Here is a 20,803-nt window from a genome sequence, read left to right on the forward strand (position 1 = left end):
CAGTCTGTTTTCTTTTGGTTTTTTTTAGAGATTATCATTTAAACTATAATTTTAACCTTAGAGACATGTGTAAGTCTAGATATTTACAGACGTAATAACACACGCGTGTACTGGAATATAAAAGGTTAATTTTAAAATATTTAACTGAAGTTTAGATGACATCTAGTCTTTTATGAGTGGCGTATAATCTTTTTTATGTGAATGGATATGGTTTCAGGCCGCACTGCATTTGTTCCAGCAATATCACGGCGCTTGGCAGTGGCTTTTCAGATAGACGAAGGAACGCCCTAACCATTAGGGTTGTAACGATGGATCGAACTATCGATGGATTGCAATTGCTGAGTCTCCGACAGCAGTTAATCGATGGTAGGAACGAAAAACTGTCGATGCATCAATAGTATGTGTAACTATCGATAGTTTAGTAATTGACCTCCATCGACAAGTCTTTATGTTGTTCTGTATTTTTTATTGTTTGGGTGCAGACTTGCAGCTTCACTGAGTTTATGTTTTAACTGTTTACTTGGTTGGAGTTTCAATTGTTTTCAATTTCAACTTGTTTTTATTTGATATAAACTATACATTCATTTGGGAAATGACTTCAAATGAGACAATTCAAGGAGAAAAACTATCGCAATAGTGTGTTTCAATAGACTGTCGCTATCGCAATAGTTGTTTCAAAACCTACCCCCTCAAAAGTCAACCCTACTAACCACAAGGGGCGGTGGGGTAGCTTAGTGATTAAAGCGTTGGCTCGTCACGCCGAAGACCCGGGTTCGAATCCCCACATGGGTACAATGTGTGAAACCCATTTCTGGTGTTCCCCACCGTGATGTTGCTGGAATATTGCTAAAAGCGGCGTAAAACCAAACTCAGTCAGTCAGTCAGTACTAACCACAAATCTACTCTAATACACCTTTTCATTATCACGGAATACCACATTTGAATTTTTGTTTGGTAAATATTTCTGAGATATCTATGTCGGGTGAAGACGTAATCTCAGTTGTCTGGTAATGTCCTTTACAAATGTCGACGATGAACATGGCGTATACGAGGTAAACAACACTGATGTTTGATGTCTTGAATAGATAACCTCCCCAACCTAAAACCATTCATGGACTACATCTGTCAATAATGGCTGTATCCTAATATCCAGCTGTCCAGCCAACGAGAATGCTCTTAGTGGTAGGTTGAAAGGTTTAAATGAAGCATGAAATCAGGCATAACGTGCACGGAATCCATGATCACCAGGAGTGACAGACTCGGTCCATGATACGACCGTTGCCGGAATCTCCTGGAGATCTTCTGCCCAGGTCAGTTGAATAATCGGGGAATAATGCATGCTTCACCAGCTTTGATGTGCCCTTTGTGTTCTCGGAGCTACGACGCGGCCATGATACTAAATCCGGCCATTTTGAAAAGTGGACTGGTCATGTGAGGAGATACCGGCAGATGGGTAGTGGTCAAGTGCGAGGCTGATGCTATCTTGTCAACAGCTGAGGTGCTAATTACGGGGAAGGTTAGGTTTCTGGGAAAGCCGTCTGATACCGAATTGTTGATAAATATCACATCCGGCTCATCCTCATGATATACTGATCAAGGATCGACTTTGATACGGGTGTTGTGTACAGGCAAGAAAAGCACGCTTCAATGAATCTGGCGGACCTTGCTATTTGCAAATTACTTCACCAAACATAATGAAACAACAGTTCAATTTTCAATATTTGATTGGTATTTTAGAAGATGCTATGTGATGAACACAGAGAATTTTCTGGGTTTCATTTTCTTTTTATCGTTTGGTACAACGTTTCAGGGCTTGTTCTGGCCCCACCATCATCTTTAGTTCTACCTGATGATGGGGCCAGCCTCAACAAGCCCTGAAACGTTGTTCCAAACAATAAAAAGAATATGAAACCCAGGAAATTCTCTTTGTTCTTCAATTTTCAAATACAGAGAAACGCGAACATGCAAATCAGTTCCGGACATGCGAATCACTACATAAAGCATTTATTAGATTCGATAATATTTCCTTTAAACTTAACACGTCTTGCTGAATTCAACGTGGTTCAGATTCAGAGTATATGGTTTAATGTGTTTGGGCACGTAGCCTTTACAGGCACTGAAAACACAGAAAATTAGGTGTCTTAGATCTTTTGTCGTGTATGTTTTTGTAGTTGAGACTAATTGCATAAATGCCTATGCATATCCTCCAAATGCTCAAGATGCCTGAGGTTTTGTTTGGTATATATTGGCATGACACGTGCATGTTTATTAGTACACATTCAGCTTGATACTAAGATGCACATTAATGGTATCAAATGGCATGTTAGAATTAAGTAAATTCTATGATGATAGGGCGGTTCACAGGAAGACTCTCACGTAGCACCATTTCCTGAATGTTCTCCTTGCCGTCCCAACACGCCCATGACACACCCAATCCCTCACCCCAACGATTGTGCTCTTCTACAAATAGACTTCTACAATCCCCGGTGTTACCCTACTCCAGCTACCAATCGACACACCCTGTCCCTCACGTCGCGGGCGTCAGTGACACCTCTGACAATGGTAATCTGTCACTGAGCCACTCCGACATTCTTACCATTGGTGCCAACACGGACCAAACACACCCTTGATAATGTCTCGTTACCATGTAGATCCCAAAGGGTGCCACACGTCTTGGAGGATTTGGTTGGCACCAAGGCTTTGGTTTCTGTTTAAGCAGTCATGGATTTCTTGCCTATTTTGGGACAGGGAGATTTGAGTGATTTGGAATTCCTGAAGCCTTTGTAATCTTGAAACGAATCGACCTAACGGTACATTACAGCTGGTTTGGACTTGGGTAGCTCGTTGTCTCCACTGCTCTTTATACTCAATGAATATGCAAACGCTTCAAAGACGTTAATTTAACAATGGTTTATGAACCGTGACAACTCTTATACCTCGTCGATCCTTTTTTGTTGTCATGTATAATACATATAATATATGTACACGGCCATTCATAATGGTTGCACGGAGATGACAGGTTAGATTGACGATCTGTCAAGTCACAGATCACTTCACAAGATGGCGATTGACTGGAAGTGGTATGGAGGACACAACGCTATAGCCAACATGAGATTCCCAGCTGATTGGACAGCGTTACGAGTTAATGACACAAGGACGCTAAGTCAGCTTGGGGATTTCATACTTGATATACTTTGGGCAAAGACCATTAGCTCGGCTTAAACGTAATGAAGCACGTTGTCACAGTTCGGTAGAGACCATTCTGTATAAAGATCCGTTAATTCCACTAGCTTTAACGGTACAGATATCGTAGAAACACTAGCCATAGGTTATTGGTTTTGTTGCCTTTGGAGCGTATTAACATCATCCATATTGCGTTATGAAAATTAGGTTGCCTTGCGCTCCTTGAAGGCAACACGCTACTGCTAGCGAATACTCGACCAACAACATTCTAAAAAATGTCGTAATTGAGTCAAAACTTTTGCTCGTCTATTCATGAATAAAGACTTGTGGTTTAACCCCACGTGGCCCAATTGTCCCGATATATGGAAGGCTAAACACGAAGGACAGGCTGGACCTGTCTTCAAGTAGCCTATTTGTACTTGGGTCTATTTCATCTTGTGGGTGACATTTCAGTTTTTCACTGTCAGCGTGCTTCGACCGAAAATATCCGAATCATTAGTTCAGTCTGAGGACAGGCAGCAGTAGGTGCAGCGTGTTGCACGTTACTGAGGTCGTGTGATAAAAAGTTCCATTTTTGTTATTGTGTCAAGAATGCTTTTACATGATTGTGAGTGAGTGAATCACGGCGGAGGACACCAGACATGGGTTTCACACATACTACCCATGTGGGGAATCGAACCCGGATCTTCGGCGTGACGAGCGAACGCTTTAACCACTAGGTTTCCCCATTGCCCCCTGCCCTAAAAGAAAACGAGACATGAAGACATGTGAGAGATGAAGACATGTGAGAGATGCTTCATAATGTAATTCACGTTAATGGTCACCTTGATCTACCTGAATTTCATAAACGACGTTAAAGCTGTACTTACTTTACGTACCATTTCGTTATTTCATAAAGCGAACGCTTTAAGCACTAGGCTACCTCATCGCCCCCTTACATGATTGTACCAGTGATGGGAAGCGAAGCCAGATCTCGGACACAACAGGCGAACCTTTCTATCACCACTAGGTTGTATGTATTTACAGAACGCCAGAGAAAAATCAGATACCACCCTACGATGAGCATTGTTATTTTGCTTTTATCGCCTAGCCATTGTCAGGATGGGATTTGGCAGGTATAGACTGACGCTACCATGAACATATGTTTTTTGAAGGAAACAAAATTAATAATTATTTAAATTGAAATAGAGCGCTAGTGAGATGGGGATTCAGAACCTGAGGAAAACTCGTGACTTCAATTAGGAGTTCCGCACGACAGAACGGCTAGATTGGATGGAAGTAATGTGGTTCAATGATTGTGTGACAGACAGGGGCTGATGAGGCGTATCCTTCGGTTTGTAATGGACATCTATCGACACACACGTCACCACAGTCGACATTCAAAGGACTCTGTTCGACATACAGTACATTCAAAGGACTCTGTTCAGACATAGGCTAACGGGCTCGGGTGGTCAGGCTCACAGACTTGCTTACTGCTTGCATCGTAACCTAGTTGCGTAGATCGGTGCTCATCATATCAACCACTGGGTTGTCTCGACTCACCGTCATGGAAATGGAAAATTGCTGCGTTAAATAACAAAGCCAGTTAGACTAACAACTAGTCCCTGAAATGAACATATTTTTACAGAAAAATAGCTCATAGTATATAGTATAAGATATAATGAAAAGGAGCCCTGTGGAAATCTAGACTTGCCACGTTTTCTAGACTTGTTCTTGGATACATTTGCTTCAGGGTCTGTATGACAGACTAGGTAGACGTATAAGTTGTAAGTTGTAAGACTATAAATTAGGTCACCAAAGCCGACATACTCTTACTTATGTCGAGTCACAAGTCACCGAACTCGACATACCAGCCAGTGAGGTCGACACCCAGACCACAGCGGTCATGTTACTGTACAGAAGAACAGGTATATTAATGCCCCTTCTATTTGTGAACCGCGTGCGTGGACATTGAGTCTCTCCAGCTCCGCTTTGACTGTGTTTGCTGCGGAGATAACAATAGCGGAGCAAATATAACTTCCTGACGTCTCCTATCTTGTTTAAATATCCCCTGAGTTATGGAGCCGGTTTAATGCCTGTGTATGTATTTATAATAGAGCTGTCTTCGTGAGACGAATGCTACAGACGGTTGATAACTGGGCAACCGGCGTGGACGGACAACTGTATATACTTGAGTTACTCGCTCTTTTCATTTGCTTGTCTAATCTGAACCAGTCTGTTAACAATGATTTATCTACCAATATCCGGATAGGTGGCAGTGCTTTTCGACAGCTCCGCCCTCAGTATATCAAAGAGAATCTGTGCCGATAAATGTCTGTACAAACTGTTGGTATCCAAAGCAAAATCTAGTTAGCGAGACATACATACTGAGGTGAGTGAGGATAGTTTTAAGCCGCCTTTGTCAATATTCCAGCAATATCACCCCAGGAGACCGAAATGGACCTCACTCATTGCTCCCATGTAGAGAATCGAACCCGGGTCGCCAACGTGACGAGCGGACGCATTAACCACTAGGCTACCCTACCGCTCCTACACATTGAAGCACTTGGTTCCTATTCCTGTAAAGCAAAATACACCATGTTTCCACATGGACAAAGTACACCTCCTTTAATATAACCGTCTATTTGCTGTTAATATTTTTAAACGTTCTGAAGAGACAAAGCGAACGTTTTTATTCAACACTTAAGATTTATTTGAAGTGTGGGCGTTATTTATTGTTCGGTTTCTATTGAGGCGTATTCTTTCTGTTCCCCGACCCTGTTTCCTCAAAGCGAATTAAACTCATATATCGTGAGTGTGGGTTACAGTATGGGAGTAACCACGTCAGTAGTGCTAAACTCGCTTTGTGGAACAGGTCCTTGGATATCAGGCCTGTCTCCGTCTCACGGAGTTTGACTGTCATTGTCCGCCGAGATGGTGTCCTCGTACAGATCTTCCTGGAACGATTCCTGCACGAGCCCCAAGCCGTCTTGGAGTGGGTGGGTTAGCAGGAGCTAATTGGTGGAGATTGACCAAAGCCCCACGGCTTCGCACATAATCATATCCCCGATAGTTAAGAATATGCTTAAATCTGTATCTCAAGGCCAGGGGAAGGTGCCACGGGTTTATGACCTTGTTATTCCGGTATAAGAAGACTTTAGTGGATTCGGAAAGTCGTTAGTCGGGAGTTGTGCCTTTATGGCGACCTAATGGCTACTTCAACCTCCATATGGTCATAAATGATCGTTAGTATTTAGGTTGTGTTATGATTATTATTATCATTTTATTAGTATTAGCATTCTTGTGAGGCATAAATTACCATTCACTTGAGAATGATACTTCCTTTTCATGCTGCCATTACCTGAGGCATATGTTCCTACGCTCCACTATAATTATCTAATACAGACCGATACTGACTGCTTATTTGACAGAAACCGTCACACAAAGGTAGAATATATTTGTTGTTGTTGTTGTCGTTTTGTTTTGTTTTGTTAGAATAGTTATCATGTAACTGAATACTGCCTCGGATGCTAGTTTCCAATCAAACCTGTTAGCATAGTGTGTTTTGCCCATATTGTCCTGTGAGAGCTCTGGGTACCAGCGTCAATTATTCAACGAGCTCCAGACTGTTTCGAAGAAGAAGCAATGGAGCCAATTTGTATGTGTGAATACCGTTATCAGTTATAAATAATTGATTAACATTTCTGCAATTGAAGGAGTAACAGACTGAAACACTGAAGATAAAATTTTAACAAGACTAGAGAAACTCTCTTACCCTGATAAAATTATGTGTCAGGGTAGATATGGGTCAAAGCAGCCGTAATAGTTAATGTTAAGTAAATATGACGCTAATTAAATAACCAACAACATAGACGCTTTTCAACTCTTGGGCGTAATAATTATTAATATTAATAACTTTGAGCGGATTAGGTCGAAATGAAAAGATTATTACAAGGAATTGCGATCAATTTAATCATATACAATTAAGTAAATGAAACCCGATGACGAGATTGAACTTCCGGGCGCCGGTTCATCGGCGATATGGAGAATTATAGCATAAGCCTGTTTACAGGGAAACACATGGGTTCTGTTAGTTGATGAATCCAACCGCCAGAATATTTCGTGGCAAGATTAGCGAGTTCATAACAAGCATATTATATAGTCCTACCTCGTGCTTATCACATCTCGGTATTTGCACAGGGGCCTGGTGTTATAGGTCGTAGGTAACGGCTGCGGTCGACGTGGATACGGTGTGCTTGAAAGTGCTTATATCTGTTGAACTTGTATTCACTGTAACGTGTGTTAACACATGGGAAGATAGTTGTTGGGGAATGGGAGGAGAATTTGAACCAGTTGTAAGTAGGGTTTATGCGTCTTTGTTACTGCTAAATATATGACAGATTATGTCTTTCAGATCGTGTGTTTCAGCAAAGTGGTAGACGTCTTTAGACACCGTGATATAACTGGAATAAAGTCAAAGTGACGTTAAATACTCACTCACTCACTCATGATATGCTGCTCGATCTTTCATAGGATCGTGGTATGATTTCAGGATATGCCATACTGATTAATTAGACATGTAAAGTTGTTGTCCTTCAAAGTTTCCTCATATCTGAATATCTCTATCAGACGTTGTACAGCTGATATATGTTCTTTAAGGCGTGGTGGGATTAAGAAGCTCTGGCGTGGTATAGCTGACATCGTTCTTTAAGGCGTGGTTGGATTAAAAAGCTCCGATTTGGTTTAGCAGACATATGTCCTAAATGGTGTGGATGGATTAACAAGCTCTGAGGTGGTATAGCTGACATGTTCTTTAAGGCGTGGTTGGATTATCAAGCTCGGATTTGGTTTAGCTGACATATGTCCTAAATGGTGTGGATGGATTTACAAGCTCTGAGGTGGTATAGCTGACATATGTTCTGTAAGGCGTGGTTGGCTTATCAAGCTATGGCATGGTACAGCTTACTATATTTCACAGAAGGCGTGGTATTAACATGTCAAGGAACACACCGGAATGTTCAGGGCATGGCCATGGCATGACTAAATAAATATACAGCTTTCTCCAGATAAAGCTCCAGCACAGGATCATTGTTCTTAACATACACATAACATTACAAGACCACAGACTGGGGAAATGACACTCTGTCTCCGGGAGCCAGCACATGGTGCCCGGGGAGGTGACCACGTGGTGACAGCATGTCCGGTAACACGCTGGGGTCAGAGTGTTGGCATATAGGTAAAATCGTTGCTTCTCACAATATTTTCGATTTTTTGTTTGCTAATTAAGGAAACAGCTGTTGACCACGCAGCATGCCTGTCGGTCAACTACACGCAAGTCGGTGGCCTCTACACGTACTATGATCAGACCTTCTCGCCGGCCGACAGCAGAAATTGTTTTGTGATAAAAATTCCTTGTCGGGAACATTTAGTCATGTACGTTTAGGGAGATAAGGAAAGACGTTGTCAATGTTCAAGCAGGAGCTGAGTTAGTGGTAGACTAACGCTTTGTCCCTGAATTGTAACAAATAACCCATTTAGATTGAAAAGGAGTCCCGGTCAGATGAGAAATTCACCCTGAACCTAGACTTGCTTCGTTTAGGGCTTTAGCATTGCAGGGAGGGCTTGGCAGTAGGTAGAATAATGTGGTTCAGCGACTGTGAGAAAGACGTAGTCACTGGGTTTACGACTTGGTAACTGGTGGTTCTCTTTGTCTGTCTGTGTGTCTGCGTGCAAGCGAGAGTGAGTGAGTTACAAATTAAATCTTTAACTCTCTGCTGTCCCCAGTTGCACCCTGCACCTCTTAATCGAGTACAATGATATACTAAACCAGCCAGGCCACTGTAACTGTAAATGTGAGAGAAATATTTTCCTCGTACCGAAGTCCCAAGGAGGTTAAACTGGTTTTGCTTCTTGTCAACCTCATTCTTGTAAGACTTAGTTCAAATATCACTTGTGTTGGGAGATTAAACCTTGAAACACATGAAACCACTTTACAGTGAAAACCAACAAACAGACCCTCTTCTACAGGTTGTTGGCGGAGCCTCACCTGAACCAAGCTGTACATTTTCTAAATTTCGAAGTTACAGGCACAGCTCGTGAAGGACACAACCTGTACAAATAAACACTCAAATTACCCCCGCTTTAAGTCATTCCTCAGAAGCGTAATGTTTTTAGGTAAATGACTCAAACGTAGGATAAATATCGTGACAAGGTGCTGCTAAGGACCGGGCTGGCACCCTCACACCTGGCTGAGAAACCACAAGGTCACACGTGAGCGTCCTGGAGCCCTGTTAACGTAACGTTCAACGTCATGTAGGTCAGATAGCATCTCTCGTAACAACTGAGGTTAACACGGATGTAAGGTGATGGTATCTGAGGGTCAGTCGGTACATTAATTACCCTACAAGTCACACACTCAGGTAATATATCGGTGGTTGTAATCTACCCTGGGGTAGAGAAGGGGGAGGGTCATCTCACGTCATTGTTGTCCCCTCCCCCGGGTCACCGAGCTTTAACCTTACATACAGGCGTAGATCCAATTCATTTGAGAAGAGATGGAGTCAATTTATGTAAGATCGGAAAGGTTTTTCAAAAGAATATGTTTTAAGAAATGGGATTACCTTACTGTGATATTGTATAAATGGTACTACCCCATGCTTTGAATATTCTGTATGAACAAAGAATCAGGTAGAAAGGTTGAACCAGGTGGGTGCAGTGTTAAGTCCTGGTTATAGTTATTTATTTGAAATAGCGTCCCGGGGCGTAAAGTCTACCTTTATGGGTTTTACTTTGCGCTTTGATAAACAAACGATTGTTGTAAAAGCTTTTTGCGCCCTGAATCTGCTTTTGTAATATCGTGATTTAATTTCACACTCGACGTACGATTCTTGAAAGTTGGAGTTCATATGGCTTAATGGCAGCGTGCTGTGCGGGTGATGGCACACGGGTTTGTCAAGGTATAGAGTAAATATATGGTTATATGCATGGTTAAGTAGATATACTACTCAAAACAAGTTAAGGACCACCTGATTCTTTGGTATTACTATAGGTAATCTATCATGCCAAGACAACTTTAGCAATAGCAACTTTAGCAATAGGAAAGAATCGGGTTGTCATTAACGTTTTGTAAGTGCATAACCTTGAAGGCAAAATGGAAATAAGTAACTGCAATTGTAGTGTTGGAAAGCGGGGCACTGAGCTGTAAACCCGTGTAGATAGGTTTAAATGACGTTTGGGAGCTTGATGGTGCAGGCAATTGTAGAATTCAACCGTTCAGCCATTTATCCATGTGACTGACGAAACATTCTAATCTGATATCGACAGGACCATTTAACCGGTTCTACGCAGACGGGGCCAGCTTGTTCCATAGTGTAAAACCTACAGTCCTCCAATGTTTTGTATCTGACATCAGCATCTATCCGTTACCAACACATCTTTCTCTGGCCCTGTCTGCTGGATCATATGTTATTATGAAATGACATGTCTGCCAAAATCAAGGCATTTGTTTGGTTATCGGATGCTATTATATAGTGGCTGAAATTTATTGATTTTACTGTGAACAAAAAACACCACATCTACCCGATCCCTGATTCCAAAAAAAAAAAAATATATAAAAATTGTAAAAAATGGAAATGAAATGAACCCTAACAAAGAAAACCCACAAAAATTATAAATATAACTTATAAGAAACCTGTAGTTGATGCTGCTAGGACGCAGACGTCGAAGGCTACAACGTTGTTGCGTTAACACCGTAACATCCCCATATCATGAACAAACATCGTCGACTTGGTGTTCCACTATCGACTCCTTTCCAGTGTATTTGTAATTTCGCGGGATTACACTCGCAGAACTACTGTTATTCACATCCTTTCTCAACACCAACGTGATTAAGTAGTTCCCACCATGTTCAATGGTTAACATCGAGAGTGATCAACTTGATACATTTATCCCGGGATACAGTTCTCCACAGAACCCTTGTCACACGACATGCGAGGCATTGAATTAATTTGTTGCTACCCCTTGTTTATTGTTCCTATTTCTGACTCCCATACTGCATCCATCCCAACCGGGGTCTTCTCACCCTGAATCTGATCACTAAAATACGTTAAGCGCCCCCCTTTTCCACTTTAACCACCACCCCACCCCCATTCTCAGAAGGACCTGCACAAAAGCATACGCGGTCCTCTTCACGAATTGTGGTCCTCATCCTGCTCCAGGCATCTCTAGTCTCCGTGCCAATGATCTACTTGGTGTAATTAAGTAGACAAAGTATTGATTCAGACCCGAGTTTCCGCGACAAAGTGACTTGAGTGCTAAGCCTCTTTCGCCTGGCTGCTGCATTGATTGTGATCAGCATTGGCAGTCAATCTGTGAGCGCGAGATGTCACCACTGGGCTACACATCCCCTGTGACTGTTCTGCTCATCCCTTTACACTCTGATCAAAGATGATGTCTTTTTTCTGATGATACACAGTTGTTAGGCAGAATTAAATAGCAGTCGTAACATTGATGGCATATCGGTCCAGGGAATTTACTTTTGATTCCCGCACGTATATAAAAACACCTGAAGATGCACGGATAGGTTTAAACATCACAAACAAAGCAGGCTTTTAATCTTGTCGGGATCTTCCACAAGGAACAGCAACAGCAGCAGCAATACCGATCACGACTTCATCTACAACGGCTTAATGAGATGCTATGATCAAACGTAAACTCAGAGATGCTACCACGCCTTGCACAGCGACCCGGCATTTAGAGAAAATGAGTTTTTTAACACGATACCACGGGATCGTTTCTCGATCTTATTGTACAGCTCAGGTTTGGAGATAGATATCCACTTCATTCGTATTATCTGCCAGGCTGACTCCGTAACTTATCCTTTAATGGAAAGATGTAATAAGCGTGGGCTCGTATGAACATCTTTTTCAAAGCTGTTTTACGGAACCTTAGCTATATCAAATCAATTCTAGATAATACCAATCAGCTAACCGAAAGCATCTTTTAGCTAATAGCAACTTGTGCACATAATGGGTTAATTCAATTCAACGGAACACCAGATATCGCTATCATTTACTAATGTCATTAAGATCACTTATTATAGACACACTTCCTGAAAATATTTTTTACTCCACTGCAGCGTGACCAAAGATTATTCATTAGCTACATACAACCTTTTCTGCGCTCAAACAACCCTTTGTAATTGCGTTACATATATATTTAATCTAAGAAAATTTAATCATACAGAGAAGATAAATAGCAATTCCTAATAGAACTTGCCATATTGCCTCAGATGATCTGCCGATAGCATGAAACTAGCACCACACTATATAAAGCGTATTGTCTTAATAGCGCATCTCGGTGGAACATATTTCCCTGGATGCGCAACACGACTCCACGTGGACAAAGGGAGTCGTAATTGGGTTAATTCAGCTTCCAGATCAATGTTAACCACAGTCTCCGATTGATCCGGGATCCGGATCTGGATAATCATGTATAGAAATAGCCATGAATACAGAGTGCAAAAGACTGTTCTCCAGTTATTACCGGTACTCCAGTTGTTTGCGTGGTTAGAGGTAAGCACTGGCGTGAATGAGTATAGGTCTTGTAACACCGCCTCGTTCCATCGATCCCAGCTCTTCACCATTGTAGCCCAGCGTCTCCCATAGCTGGGGGATGTTTGTATACAGCCCTGCTATACAGGTAGTTGATTCTACTCGTGTCTAATGGCTTGGTGTTTGATAGTCTCCGAAATGTGATCCAGTTAGGTTGATATTCGGATTACTTATTGCAAACATCGACGTTAAACTCAACTCACTCACCGACAACTCACTTACATAAAATGTTTTACAATCAATTTGTCTTATCTTACATTATCGATGAATCGGAGATTGTGTACCTAAGCTGTGAAGTCGTTTAGCGTATTGATCCTACAAAAATTGACCCTAAGGCACTTAGATGGAGTGAGCTCAGCTGGTCGATGCGCCGATCTTACTACACGGAAACAATGAGTTCGAATCCAAACATGAAAAAAAATGAAATCCAATGATTTTCCATCGTCGGATAAATTTTCTTTCACTTAAAATATTTAAAATCACATTTTCTCGTAAGTGCAAGTGAGATATGTGAGATACTTCGGGTAATAGAAAGTATGCTCTCATGTTGAATGATGACTAGAAGTAAAACATTATTCGATGGTGCTGTGCGTGGTACGGGTGTAATAGGCTCGCAGGTCAGTCTGGAAACGTTTTAATAATATTTGGATCAAATCCAATTTTCAAGTGCCTATGTTCATTTGTCCGAGAGCAGAACTCGTGAACATCTGGATCGATAATGCTTCTAACAGATGCGACAAACCGGATCGAGTGGTCAGACTCGCTGACTTGATTGATTCTTGATGCATGTCATCGTATCCCATTTGCATAGATCGATGTTCATGATGTCTGTCACTTGAGTGTCTGGTCCAGACCGCCGTAATATCTGAAATATTGTTGAGTGAGGAATTAAAAAAACAAAACAAACAAGACCACAGTGCGTTTTGTAGAATGTTTCTCATATTACCCTTTCTTATCTTCTCATCTTATCTTTCTTATGCCGGTCATGTGACACGCCTAGCAACACCCATAACAACATGGCAATATACCACTAAGCAACACGCTCTATTTAGAATTATTCCATCCGGTCCCATTGCTGTATAGAATACTGCCAATGTAGTCCTACCATCACATCAAAGGCGTTAATCAGAGATGGTGCTGCAGCAATCAGTCCCGCCAACATGTAGTGTTGTGCGTGTTACTGTTATACTTCCTCCATAGAGACAGGGGAATTGGTTACCTTAGATCCGCAACTCAGGGATAATGACAATTAACACAACTCGTTGAGATATTGCTGGGATGTTTTTGGAATATTGCTATGATGACATATTTCTGGAATATTGTCGGAATGGATACTTAAATATTTCTGGAATAGTGCTTGAATATTGTTGGAATAGTTATATTCGTTGGATGTTTTTGGAATATTATTGGGATATACTGCTTGGATATTGCTGGTAAAATACTGCAATCATTTTGGAATATTGCTTGAATGCTGTTTGATTATTGCTAGGGGAATGGGAGTCTTTGACACTATTTCAAGTTTAAAGGTAACGTGCAAACAACATGGGATTCTTTGACGGAAATTCTGTATGTACGCTCACAGAGTGAGTGAGTTTAATTTTACACCGCTTTAGCAAACAATATTCCAGCAATATCACGGCGGAACTTACTTCGAGATGTACGCTCACAGTGTAAGAGAAACAAAGTTCTAAAACATTGACTGAGATAAAGGTGATTCACCAGATTCCACTTTTCAGATACAAACTGTAATAGTAGACCCACTTCAACGGTACATCAATCCCGGGTCTTTATATCTTCACACGCGGATAACCTAAGGATAATTTTATGAGCGATAAATGAACTAACGGTCAGATTAAAGTACAATAAGATATACTTTAGATATGGCTACAATGTTTCCAGAACCATTAACTGCCAAATGACGTAAACAATAGCTCTCCCAGAGAAGGTCACCTCGAACTCTTTACCAGAACTGGGAGCAGTTGGCCTACCCAGAGGCGACAGAAGCGAGTCTTCTCGACGCCGGGGAGGATTAATGAGGATCAGTTTATTGGCGATTTCATCAGTGTATCAATATTGCCCTTTACGAATCGAAATGTTTACTCTTTGATTGGCTAGGCGGTACTTTTGTGAATTTCATTCTCTGTTTGCAAGGTGTTGTCTGCCAGTAAATGATTAATGAAAGTGTAGCGAGCTTGGAACGTTGTAATCAATTACATAATAGCTCTTTCAATTCGGAACTCCAATGTCACACTGGTACATGTCTGTTGTGTGTGATGCGTTGTTTGATATTCATTCTCTTGCTAACTTTGTGCGTTGCAAATGGAACCCAATCACCGGATGATATTAAGTTAATTTGCTATAGAGGATAATCTATGTCATCCAGGGAATTAATAAACCAGACAAAGTAGATATATTCACGACAGAATGCCAAATGATGGGTAAAATATCGATTACGAAATACCGAAGTTCGAATGCATTATCAGTGTTGTGCAAATTGCAGCTAAAACTTCGATCTTCGAGTTATCAACCTTCGAGATATACGTTGTTTCGATACTAGCCGAAATACCAACAAAGGTTCCAAGTGGGCAATAAAAAATAAATACATAATCTTAGATTATTTCATGTTGACGTAGTTCGAGTTACTAAGATATAACTACAGTGTTAAATTTTATTATAGCAAACGATAGGTGGTTACATTATCGGTTTGGTATGTCAAAACTTTGCTAAATATAATATTCCGTTTTTCGTTTTGAATAACTTTTTTCCTTTTCTGGTATTCGTTGTATGATGGGTATGATGTAGTCGTGCATATAACAATCCATCGCTTCACATCAAACTGTTATTCTAAGCGTGAAAACAGAAGCCTGCCGGCGTTTCATATCGCCCACAGCAGCTACTGCACTAATCCTTCTGCATAGCGCATGTCAGAGTTTTGATGAATGTGGATGCGGAAAGTTCACGATGTTTATGTGTGTTATGATAAGCATATATTTATCCGTTGAAATTTATGTGCGCCTGTTGCTGACAGATGAGACGTGAGTGGCAATGAAATCATGAATAAATTATCGTACTGGCCCAGTTCTGCCAGACAGTGACATTTCAAATCCACCCTTCTTTAAGAATTTATGAAATTACGCATTTCTGCGGTTATAGAAGCAATCACAAAAATATCGCGTGGACTAGCACAATCCAAATATATATAAATATAAATATATATATCATCTTCACACAAGTAACATGGCAACATCAGAAAGGATCACTACCAGAAATTCGTTTCATTTGTTGAACTGTATTGTGAATAATGATATTTTCCTTTGCGATTTTGATCTTAAACCAATCTGGATCATGACTGATGGCACTGCGTCGATCGATGCTCGTGACGTCAATTGCGGGATTGTCTTTTCTAGATTATTTACAGGCTGTCGTCATATTGGTGGAATATGGCGGAGTGCGGCGTTAAAGAAAACAAGCGTCAAATCAGATGTGTTATCGTCAAACTGACAGTAATCTACTTCGTCCGGATCCGCTTGTCGTGGGTTTGAATCCTTGATTCCCCAGGATGAGGACCCTTGACCATACCGGTTCTCGCAGATTTTGCGACCTATATCTTTAGACTTTCCTTCCATTTGACTCACGTGATGCTCTCAACATAACAATCTCACCATGTATGTAGCTTCAGAAGTATATTTCTGGTTCATCTAACAATGTCTCTTCTCTCTGCAGGCGACAGATGCCGACCACACTTCCGGGTCAGGTGACCATCGAGAAGACCCCAAGCTACTTCGTCACCCGTGAAGTTCCCAAGAAGGTCTTCAACATGTCCAAGGGCGTAAAACTGATTGTGGTGGTTAGAGACCCGGTGACTCGTGCAATATCAGACTACACCCAGTCCTTCACAAAAAGGCCTTATTTAAAACCTTTTGAACAAATGGCTTTCATAGACAACACGACCCGTCTTGTCGACACCAAGTGGGGTGCTGTGAGAATTGGAGTTTATGCCAAACATGTGGAACGTTGGTTGAGGTATTTCCCTTTGGAACAATTGCATTTCGTCAGCGGGGAAAACCTGATCTCTGACCCTGCAGGAGAGATGGCTAAGGTTCAGGATTTTCTTGGCCTGAAACGGATAATTACTGACAAGCATTTCTACCTCAACCAGACCAGAGGATTTCCATGTCTGAAAAAGCCCGAAGGTAGTGGAAGACCTCATTGCTTAGGTAAAACCAAGGGTCGTCGTCATCCTCATGTCGACCCAGATGTAGTTCAAAGACTGAGAGACTTTTACCGTCCTTTTAATCTGAAGTTTTATCAAATGGTGAAACAAGACTTCGGCTGGACGTGACCCGTCCGGTCATAAGTCTAGTTATTGACCGCTGTCACGTCCTGTCTTCATGACGTGTCATAAAGAACGCTGTGTTGTGTTGACGGTGATGTCGTATGTTGACAAGGTTGGAGCATGTGTTGACCGTGGGGTGGTCTAATACAAGGCATACGCAACAGGGATCTGGTCTGAATGGCGCCTGTCCTCAGGTCGGGATGTGTGCTTAGGCCCTCCGCAAATTGAAACAATGAGACACACTGTGAGTTGTCTCACGACTGTGCAAGCCGTGGAAATAGATTTCACACCAAGTCTACTGGCAAATGCAAACAAGGGTTTCTGTGAAGACACTTACAGTGAGGGGCAAATATGTTCACTGTTTGCCCCCATTACACTTTTCTCATGTCTGTGGCACTATTAGGTGTAATCGGAACACGACTACCGGGCAGGCCTAAAAAATAACGTTTCGTCAAACCTTTGAACTCAGAGATACATAGGCCTGTCCACATACCTAACAAAATGTTATTGGCATATTTTGAAAATGCAGTTCTTTATATATTATGGCTTTGATTATATTAAGTATTTCTCAAGTCATTTTGGAATTAATTTAATTTATTCTGAAAATTATCATTTTGACAAAAGCTATATCACAACTTGTATAATCATTCAAATATTTATGATATTGTGTGAAATGTAATGTGAAGATATTGATATACAGAGTGAAATAGCCAGAAAGTGGTTCAGATGAATGTGTGAGATGTAGTTAGGTCCGTGATGGAACTTACTTCAGATCCAACAATGTGTGGATATATTTTGTTGAAAAATATCTGCAGTTGCTGTACCTCATCGCTTTGCCACCAGCTGGGCCCGTGCTTTCCTCATATACAAGTGATTTTACCCGTTGAGATCTTCGGGCCCACACAAGATAAGGGACCAACAACATGGCTGCTTCGTTAGAGATTTGCTTTTTGCTTTTCTATCAATAACGTTTTCAAGACGACGTGATACTCTACCCTATGTCGATGGACATAAAACCACTTGAAGCATATATGTGTCTCCTAACATTCGCTGCTAATTCGAGACATTATCATCTATGTGACGACAAAACTAACAATACCGCCGTTTGACGCGTGACGTTTTATTCTTGTTGCCATAGAAACATACCGGAAGCAGTGATCTAGCTGACTCACTGTAACCCTTCTTCCACTAAATGCAACTCTGACGCTTAGACAAGTACATGTTGCGAAATGTCTACGCAAGGTTCAGCTATCTCTATTCGAGTTAGGTGTTAAAACAGACTTACTTCACACGGGTCAAACACACTTGTCAAATGCCGCCGTATCTTGCCAGTAAAAATAGTCATTATTCTAACTTCCACGCTAACTGAACGTTGTCCTATTTCATTGGGTAGTGGGACATCACATGATAAGGTGATGGGTCACGTGACCCCGTCATTTCGACGTGACGCCGTTATGTAGAAACGACCACACGTTATCACTTGAAACCTATGGTGCTATCATTTGTATTTATTTATTATTAAGTGTATATACATTGTAAAGTGGTTTCAATGAAATCAAAATAAACACGCACTGCTTGTACAGACATTATAACAATGGGTATTTTGACTGTTGAAAGTGTTGCTAACATCGTTCCTAGTTCAATAGGGACTTCAACGACCGACTCCATTTCGACATGAAATCCATTAATAGGCATGGTATTACCTGGATATGACGAACAGAAAATAGCTGGAGGAAACTGTACATTGGTTAGTACATGTTTATAATCTAGAAATATGTAGCTTATACCACGTGATACCGACTGACCAGTGGGAGATGCATGTTGATATTGTTCTTGTTATGAGGAAATAAATCACATATTTTCGACAGAATCAAACTTTTGTTTTTGTGTGTCTGTTTCATGTATCATCGAATATGAATATATCGAACCGATGAACAAGATCGGTTCGTTTTATCCGGATGTAGTCGCACCTTTGCTAACTCGAACGTTTGTAAGTTCATATTTTGAGAGAGTATGCTGTAATGTCTGCTATTGTCTCGAACTACGGAGAACTCGAATACTTGCTGGCTATCCACGCCTTGCAAACTCTATGTTTGGAATTCTCAGCGATACGTCACAGTTCCGCTTGGTCCGATATATCAGAGTCCGAGTACAGGCAGGAACCTGTAAGAGGAATATTTTCTGAATCGGCAGTGATGTTGTTTTACGGCGTTTTCGAGATAAATGTTTCATGACTTAACATGTCTCATGTCGCTTAGCGGAATGTCATTTCATCTGGAGATGACTGCATCTAGCCATGCTGACATGGCATGACATAGATCGTCAGGGTAAAATGGAGACGGGATTAACTAAGGTGAGATGTGATGGGTAGGGTTTGACGTCGGGTCATAGAAATACATAATCCCACTCAGACACGGTATACTGGCTCCGAGCCGAACAGCCCTTGCTTTATCCTGTCAATGTGCGCAGAAAGCCATTTACCATTGGTGTACCCACTGTCAAAGAAGAGGTGCTTCAACGCCAAACTTCAGTGTAACGACAAATCATTTATTTGGGCCCACTTTGAGCGGATCTTGGTGCAACTATGGTACGCAACTTACATCAAATTGCGGCGGCTTAAACAACTAAGCACATTTGTCGTCTACAACACTGTTGAAGATACACGATACACGTTGTTGACAATGGCAGACCAATCAGTGACAGCGACATATCAGTGTGGGTATCGCAGTAATTAGCCTGTGATATAGGGCCTTAATAGGTTCAGATCATTACAAGTCAGACTGAACACGAGTGGACATCCATTAGTTTTAATTTGCTCTCAGTGTGATTAGTTCTTCAACAACGAGGCATCCATCTCCCAGCTTCAGACTCTCTTCACTCTACAACAGTCGACTGTTAGGATGCGAAACATTTCAATCCATTCGGAATTGGAAAAAAAGTTATATGTATAAAATGTTGGTATTTGTTTTAAAAGTTATGTTGTATATATATACATCCGCGTATAAAACGTCCTAAAATTATGTGGACAATTACATACAGCCATGTCAGCAGTCAAAGTGAGTGAGTGAGTTCAGTTTTACGCCCCACTCAGCAATTCCAGCTATATGGCAATGGTCTGTAAATAATCGAGTCTGGACCAGACAATCCAGTGATCAATAGCATGAGCATCGATCTACACAACTGGGGTGTGATGACATGTGTCAACCAGTCAGCGAGTCTTACCACCCGATCCCATTAGTCGCCTCTTACGACAAGCGTGGGTTACTGAAGATCAATCTGCACGGGTTAGCAGTCAAACGGCCATATTGGCGGTCATACAATATCATGTAGAGGGTCACACACGACCACGTAGACGGTCAGACATGTCCGTGTAGACATTAACACACGACCAAGTAGACGGTCATACAGTGTACATGTTCATGTAGACATTTACACACGACCAAGTAGACGGTCATACAGTGTACATGTTCAAGTAGACATTAACACACGACCAAGTAGACGGTCATACAGTGTACATGTTCATGTAGACATTAACACACGACCAAGTAGACGGTCATACAGTGTACATGTTCATGTAGACATTAACACACGACCAAGTAGACGGTCAGACATGTTCATGTAGACATTTACACACGACCAAGTAGACGGTCAGACATGTTCATGTAGACATTACACACGACCGAAGTAGACGGTC

General features: G+C 41.4%; 1 protein-coding gene across 2 annotated transcripts in view; it reads left to right on the forward strand.

Moving 5' to 3' along the window:
* LOC124291701 (heparan sulfate glucosamine 3-O-sulfotransferase 6-like) overlaps nucleotides 1-18,984 on the forward strand; it is a 46,754-nt gene extending 27,770 nt beyond the window's left edge. For both annotated transcript variants that reach the window (XM_046728758.1, XM_046728757.1), the window contains exon 3: nucleotides 16,497-18,984. In XM_046728758.1, the coding sequence (XP_046584714.1) occupies nucleotides 16,497-17,115 (619 nt within the window). In that variant the 3' untranslated portion in view covers nucleotides 17,116-18,984. The remainder of the gene's footprint in view (nucleotides 1-16,496) is intronic.
* Nucleotides 18,985-20,803: the final 1,819 nt, after the last annotated feature.

This window comes from Haliotis rubra, unplaced genomic scaffold (assembly GCF_003918875.1).
Source record: "Haliotis rubra isolate DU_JTF1 unplaced genomic scaffold, ASM391887v1 Scf5, whole genome shotgun sequence".
Taxonomy (NCBI): domain Eukaryota; kingdom Metazoa; phylum Mollusca; class Gastropoda; order Lepetellida; family Haliotidae; genus Haliotis; species Haliotis rubra.